Source organism: Magallana gigas, chromosome 5 (assembly GCF_963853765.1).
Source record: "Magallana gigas chromosome 5, xbMagGiga1.1, whole genome shotgun sequence".
Lineage (NCBI taxonomy): Eukaryota > Metazoa > Mollusca > Bivalvia > Ostreida > Ostreidae > Magallana > Magallana gigas.
The window spans coordinates 49,289,053-49,296,741 of NC_088857.1; the positions used below are offsets into that span (position 1 = coordinate 49,289,053).

The following is a 7,689-nucleotide window of genomic DNA, read 5'->3' on the forward strand; positions in this document are numbered from 1 at the left end:
CGGGTAATGAAAGTCCGTGCGGTCAGAACCATCCATGTGAAAATTAAATGTCTATGCTATGCGGTATCCCATTTTAGAGACACGGTTGAAATTTAGTTTCAAGAAAGAATGTCTCTGTTTGAAATGCTCTGAAGAAGGAGACAGAAGATACGAAAAAGGTATCAATAGGACTTGAAGCGCGTACGCAGGGGGGGGGGGGGGGGGTGCACTGAAGTCTTAATCTCGAACACGGTCGAAGCATCACCATTATCTCCAAATAAGTTATTACATGCAGTTCTTGTTTTTCTGTCCAAAGATTCAGTATTGTTCTTTTACATGCATGAAAACTACAGTAAAATGTCACCAGATGGAATTTTTTTTAATGTTGATCATCTGGCTAAAATTTTGTTCTAGGATCATATCAAAGTAATTTTTTCAGTGCCCCATTCCTCCTTATTTGGCATATCGCAGTTTATATTGCCGTTCATTAATTAACTCTGAATAAAAATAATACATATAAAGTACATGCTTCCTTTGGTGCTTAATATACTCTCGATTTCTTGCAAATTATACAATACCAGAGAACGATGCTGTATGTAGTAGCTTTTTACCCGATTAAAAAAAAAACCGCATTGATATTACCGATGTGTTTTATTTGATTTTTTTAATCAGCACTAACGGCAGCATGAAAATAAAAAAGTCGCGCACACTCGAATTATACTCGGCCTTCGGTGGTGGACTAAAGTATTAGCTCTCGCCATGTTAAAGTTGGACTTAAGACCTGTATTTTGACAGTATTTAAGATTATCCTATTAAGATATGACAAATTTATGAGCTATGGTGAGATCTTATGAAAAATGTTTGGTCTTTTAAGATAGATTTTAGTCAAAAGTCGGTTATATGTTAAACGAGCCCAGGGTTTATATGGCAGAGTAGGAAAACGTAAGATTGGTCGTGCTCTTGTGGGGGAGGGGGCATTTCCTTTGGTCCAGGTTGTGCATTAGGACAGATATTATTTTCCCGTTCTGACGGAAAAGTCCTGGGGATGTATTCACAAAAACCATACGCCAGCCATGGTAAAACGCAGACAACGAGTTTGCGCTGTGTGACGTAGTGACGTCATGATTATGATGTCATTTTTAACGTTGTGACGTTATCAGCAGTATTTCACTAAACACATAGATCATACGATGTATATTGATACAAATTTTAAAAAATCAATAATGAAAAACAGAACCTGAATATATTTAATTTTTTTTTTATTTTAATGTATATTTTTTCAAATTGCCATAGGCCCAAATAGGCCCTGTGGCACTTAACGTAGATATTCAAATAGGCCCAAATAGGCCCTGTGGCACTTAACGTAGATATTCAAATAGGCCCAAATAGGCCCTGTGGCACAGAAATGGTTAAGGGAATTTGTTTTATAAAAGTAACCGAAGAATTACTAACGACTTGTCTCCTAATGGCAACAGTGTATAGTATGGGGCATTCCTGAAAAGGTGGCAGATTTTTTTACTACATGAAGTCTTAATCTCGAACACGGTCGAAGCATCACCATTATCTCCAAATAAGTTATTACATGCAGTTCTTGTTTTTCTGTCCAACGATTCAGTATTGTTCTTTTACATGCATGAAAACTACAGTAAAATGTCACCAGATGGAATTTTTTTTAATGTTGATCATCTGGCTAAAATTTTGTTCTAGGATCATATCAAAGTAATTTTTTCAGTGCCCCATTCCTCCTTATTTGGCATATCGCAGTTTATATTGCCGTTCATTAATTAACTCTGAATAAAAATAATACATATAAAGTACATGCTTCCTTTGGTGCTTAATATACTCTCGATTTCTTGCAAATTATACAATACCAGAGAACGATGCTGTATGTAGTAGCTTTTTACCCGATTAAAAAAAAAACCGCATTGATATTACCGATGTGTTTTATTTGATTTTTTTAATCAGCACTAACGGCAGCATGAAAATAAAAAAGTCGCGCACACTCGAATTATACTCGGCCTTCGGTGGTGGACTAAAGTATTAGCTCTCGCCATGTTAAAGTTGGACTTAAGACCTGTATTTTGACAGTATTTAAGATTATCCTATTAAGATATGACAAATTTATGAGCTATGGTGAGATCTTATGAAAAATATTTGGTCTTTTAAGATAGATTTTAGTCAAAAGTCGGTTATATGTTAAACGAGCCCAGGGTTTATATGGCAGAGTAGGAAAACGTAAGATTGGTCGTGCTCTTGTGGGGGAGGGGGCATTTCCTTTGGTCCAGGTTGTGCATTAGGACAGATATTATTTTCCCGTTCTGACGGAAAAGTCCTGGGGATGTATTCACAAAAACCATACGCCAGCCATGGTAAAACGCAGACAACGAGTTTGCGCTGTGTGACGTAGTGACGTCATGATTATGATGTCATTTTTAACGTTGTGACGTTATCAGCAGTATTTCACTAAACACATAGATCATACGATGTATATTGATACAAATTTTAAAAAATCAATAATGAAAAACAGAACCTGAATATATTTAATTTTTTTTTTATTTTAATGTATATTTTTTCAAATTGCCATAGGCCCAAATAGGCCCTGTGGCACTTAACGTAGATATTCAAATAGGCCCAAATAGGCCCTGTGGCACTTAACCCTCTGGCTGCGACGTAAGCGTGCAAATATACTAACGTCACTGCGACAATTAAACGACGTCATAAAATTTTTGACGTTATTCGGCGGAAATAATTTTGCGCTCGATTGTATTACATAAAGTGCCCATTCCAGTCATATCTTATCTTTTATTTTATAATTTCATTTATTTTAACGCTTTGTACTTTTTATAACTATAGTTAGTAATTTGTAGCCCTAGCCACTTGAGAAATTTTAAGCATCAGAACTGAAATAATGAAATCAATTTTTAAATAATTCCTTTCGTTTCTTACTAATTAATTTTACGATATATAGAGACGGAAATCTGACGATCGTTAAGCATAAAGAAATTGCTACATCAAGTCGGTATATTCTAAAATTAAAAAAGAAAAAAGATAACAGATTGATGTTTTTATTTATTCCTCAAATTGTCTAGTTGTATGAAATGTGACAAAACATTTCAAACACAGGCCGATGCCGCAGGATGCGCACCACGATCTAATTTTGCTTTTGCAGATGACGCAAACTTTTCTTTTTCTGCCTAGAAATCAGATGACAAAATGTTGTTATTATTAAGTTTGTCGTTATTTAGTTGCTGCATGGACATAATTATACCAGAGTATTATAATTAATTATTTTCGATATCGATTCTAAGGGTGTTTACCATCAAGTTGTTCTATGAAGTGCCTCTCTGTCAGTCTTGCTTGAGCGGACAGGCTTGGCCTTCCAGCAAGGCGCCTGGGTTGCCGAAAATTTCCAACAAGTCCCAAGCAAACTCCCATTTGAAAGTCCATCCTGTTCATTTTAGTCCGTAGACCTCTATTTTGCCTGTATATGATGTACGCATTGGCTGAAAAAAATCAGTAAGCTTTATTGTATTGTGATTATTAAAGAAAATGGCCGGGCTGGCAAATTTTTGTCAATGTTTTACTACAATAGAACTTAAATTTATCTGTATACATATAACATTGCATGTGCGCCAACCATAGCATTATTTGTAATCTGTATAGCGAGTTTTTAAATCAATTTTTGTTTCCGTTAAATTTCTGTTAAATACTACCGTTTAGTCGCATGCAATTAGAGACATAAATAACATGTATCTGATGTAATATTTAAGTTTACACAATATATTAAAAGGATATTATAATAATATAAGGACGGTTATTGCAAAATTGAAAATCAGTAAATCGAAGTGAGTTTTGATCAATTATCTGGTTTGTCGCATCAATACGAAGATGTGCATTAAAAATGTGTTTGCTTTGTTCATATTTAGTCTGCAATGTTTAAGTACTGAGTCCATGCACATGTCGCCTGATGACTTTTGACCCCCGTATTAGTACATGTAGGTAATTAATGCCTTCAAAATTCTTTTAGATTCACGGATTTTACGCCCCTACAACTGTTTGGTTGACACGTACAATTTACCACATTCTAAAAATCTTTATCACTAAACTGTTCTTATAATAGCAGTTTGAGAACATGGGATTATGTTTAACTTATAATGGATATAGATACAGTGTATAGACTGTTGTGGGCTTTTAACTCAGGTGTTAGCCCGGTGATTCTTTATTTTGCTTTAAAAAGTTGATTTGTAGTATGAAACCTACAAATGACTCTCAAAAGGAGGTTGAACAGGATCCGTTTCCACATTTTGTTGGACCTTATGTCAGGATCATAGAGCTCCAAACTTTTATCGGACAGGTCGACACCACCCATCTTTTGGTTGTACACGCAGTTGACTGCCGGTATTTGGATTTCAACTCCCCGGGCATTGTGTGTCGCAATAACGCTGTAATATATGCTCACATAAATTTCCTTTATTGGAACAGTTTTATTTATGAATGGAATGCGTATGAAGCTGTTTTATTATGAATTATAAATTTGATAAATTATTTTACTCTTTAAAATCGCCATAATCATCTAATGATTTATAGTATAAATTTACTTGGGCTAGGATAGCGTGGACATAAATGTTACGGTTTTCCTGTCACCATAACAAAGTGCCATAATGGGTCCGCTTTGCTTTACTAGTGACTCTCCACGCTGCAACTTTAAATTCTTTAAAGACTTGGGCATTCCTTTTCTGTAGACCCTGACAGTGCCAGTCATGTAGGTGTCTTTATCAAAGAGGGAAGAGCAGAGAGCCGGGCTCGTGAAATAGTTGTCACACACGAGGTGGTGATATCTGTACAAATATGGTTCCATCAGTTGCATCACCACCTCATACCCTACACCGTGGACACTCCTAGCTGCACCACCCTGTCTACCTATTGACAAATTATTTACAGCAAATACATTAAGAGTTTATGTCGGGGGGGGGGGGGGGTGGGTGTCATAAATTTTGCGATTGGACAACAAACTCTGTTAGTTGGTTTCATAAGCATTGTATGATATAAAAGATTTAGCGTATGTAAAATATGCCAGTGTTCCGTAGCATTTTAAAATACAGACAGGAAAGCAAGTTAAACGCGACTATATCTCTAACGTATATAAAAGATCCAAGTTGATAACCAGTTTTGTTGAGAAGATGTAAAACAAGAGGGGGAAAACGCAAATTTTCTTAACTTTTGAGTATTGAAAGAGGTGAAACGTTAAATTAAAACATCCATAAAACGAATCAACACATAAAATAATAATCGCCGAATTTGTACAATAATCGGTATTTTCCTTATCGAGAGATTACGAGATTTCTTGGGAATTAGCGCAACATTCGCTGTATTTTCCACATTCAGTTCAGTTAATAGCATAACAATATCATTTATTATTCTCCCCTCTAAATCTTTAGCATGCATACTTTCTCCAATCAGAACATATTTCTATATTCCTAAACTGACCACCGCTGAAGTAAACTCTCATTTATTCCCATGCGCTAATCTGTTTATTGTTAAGTAATTACATTATCTCTATTATTCACCAGTATGCATGTAAATGGACGCCATTGGTCTTCAATCATCACTTTCGATTATTTTAAGAATAATTTCCTACAGCTTCAATCTTATTAAAATCAGATGTTAGATCCGCCCGCTTACTCGCTAGTATGCAATATGATTTAACATCTAATAATAATTAGATTGCTAAAGCTACATTTGATTACTTTGATGTTCTATTTCTTTGTTACAGTTAAGAGGTTCGATATAAACATTAATTTACATTCGATCACATCAAAGTCAGGAGGAATTCCACAAGAAACAAGAAGAGTCAATTTACCAACAAGTTAAAGCTATAAAAAATATTCTCAACATGTAAAATATACTTTTTACATGGTGATAAATTCGTTAAAAATGTTAAAAATGGAATTAGAGATGTTTTTAATAAATTGTTGATTGAATTCTTTGAATATTCAGTAACCTGCATATAACTGCATTGCAGCATTGAAGCCTGTGTCCGACTCTGCTAAAACAAACAACTTCGCACCCCACTGATGTGATTTTTTCGCCGGCACATACTGCACAATGTCGTTTCTACCCTTTATAAATTCAAAAACATTTCGTGTGTTTATTGTTGAATCGTAATTCGTTTGACTATATATGTTAATGAAGTGTTTCATTATATTACTGAATTTTATAACCTTTAAAGATTAATATAGAAACATTTACATTACATCTATATCATGTAGATAGAATATCTAATTCAAATAGTATACTTTGTAAATTTTACATGTATATTTTGCCAATGATATACCGGTATGGTGTTAATGTGTGTGTATACCTTAAATCCGACCATGCTTTCATCAATGGTTAAATCCCGAGCTAAGTCATAGGCCTTTGGAAAGGTATCATTTAAAAGATCAAGAATTGGTCGAAATTTGTGTGATGGATCGTAATTCTCATCTCCACGTGGCATTTGTGTTAAATTATTATTGCAGTGAAGAAATTTGGATAGAATTTGAAATCTGTCCCGCGTCATGACTTCTGCAAATCCAGGAGTGCGAAAAAGATACGATTGCTCAGATCCCTGCCAATATGCCTCAATGCTAGGTTTTCATACAATTTCCATTGATAGATACAAGCCTAGGTAGGCGGACATCTCTTCAACATTTGTGTCGTGCCATTTTAGAGTTCTTGAAAATGGCTTAGGGTTGTACTGCGGATTTGACAAAAACTGATTTGCATATCTATTTGTTTCCTCAACAAGAATTTCAATAAGATTCCTGCCTTCGTCTGGAACTGTAAGTTTGTGGAAATAATCCACAGGGGGAGCATCATTCACTGGAGGGTTCACAGGACCCATATGGCGAGAGAATGGATTAATTTCATGTGGGTATTCAAAGTTTTCAACATACCGTACATTTGTCCATAATCGGTCAACAACTGGAACGTCGTCATCATCATCATCATCATCATCAGTTTCAGATTCGTCAAAAACTACTTCAAAATCGGATTCGTTTTCCGAAGCGGAATCCATGTTTCTCAAAAAACGCCGTTGAAATGACGTAATTTATTGAAATGACGTAAAATTTGCAATTTTCCGGGAAATTCTGAGTAAATCTTAATGCCTCTTTTGTTCGTTAAAATCAATTTAATAACATTCAAAAGAAATGTTTTGATTACGTTAAATTAATGCATGCATTGAAGTTTTGATGTTTTCATTTAATTTTAAAATCATTTTATTCGTCATATTAAATTGTTTTAAATGTGTTTGCTATATAATTCGATTAAATAATTGATATGTCGGCTTTGTTTTCCTTTTAATATACAAATATATCACAAAAAGAACAACTTCGTTTTTCGTTATTGAAGTCCAGCGGCGATGTATTTATTTTTTATTTTTGGATTTATTTTATATTACGAATAAACACACATGTACCTTTAAAACTCAACACTTTTACATATAAAATATATTGAGAACATTTTAAAAAAAAATATTTCAGAGCCAGACATTGCTATTATTTCAAAATTGCACAAAATTACGCCATATAACGCCCATATAACACCATAAACAAATTGACGTTAAAAAGGACATATATGTCCCTGCCGCAGCCAGCGGTAAAAGGACATATATGTCCCTCCCGCAGCCAGAGGGTTAACGTAGATATTCAAATAGGCCCAAATAGGCCC

General features: G+C 34.7%; 2 protein-coding genes across 2 annotated transcripts; both read right to left on the reverse strand.

Annotated features, from left to right (window-relative positions):
* Positions 1 to 3,048: 3,048 nt before the first annotated feature.
* LOC109617931 (piggyBac transposable element-derived protein 4-like) lies at positions 3,049 to 7,139 on the reverse strand. The gene is made up of 6 exons (XM_066085266.1): positions 6,341 to 7,139; positions 5,981 to 6,098; positions 4,584 to 4,899; positions 4,240 to 4,490; positions 3,297 to 3,482; positions 3,049 to 3,173 (listed from the first exon to the last, which is right to left on the reverse strand). Exons 1-6 carry the CDS (start codon positions 6,536 to 6,538, stop codon positions 3,049 to 3,051), a joined length of 1,194 nt encoding a protein of 397 aa, XP_065941338.1. The 5' UTR covers positions 6,539 to 7,139.
* LOC136275638 (uncharacterized) lies at positions 6,614 to 7,036 on the reverse strand. Its single transcript, XM_066085267.1, has one exon. The coding sequence runs from the start codon at positions 7,034 to 7,036 to the stop codon at positions 6,614 to 6,616; it is 423 nt and encodes a 140-aa protein (XP_065941339.1).
* Positions 7,140 to 7,689: the final 550 nt, after the last annotated feature.

Coding starts and splice junctions, on each gene's coding strand:
- LOC109617931 (XM_066085266.1), bottom strand. CDS start 6,538: ATGACGCGGGACAGATTTCAAATTCTATCCAAATTTCTTCACTGCAAT. Junction 6,099..6,340: donor AAAGCATGGTCGGATTTAAG/GTATACACACAC, acceptor GAATTTATAAAG/GGTAGAAACGACATTGTGCA. Junction 3,174..3,296: donor CTTCATAGAACAACTTGATG/GTAAACACCCTT, acceptor TCTGATTTCTAG/GCAGAAAAAGAAAAGTTTGC.
- LOC136275638 (XM_066085267.1), bottom strand. CDS start 7,036: ATGGATTCCGCTTCGGAAAACGAATCCGATTTTGAAGTAGTTTTTGAC.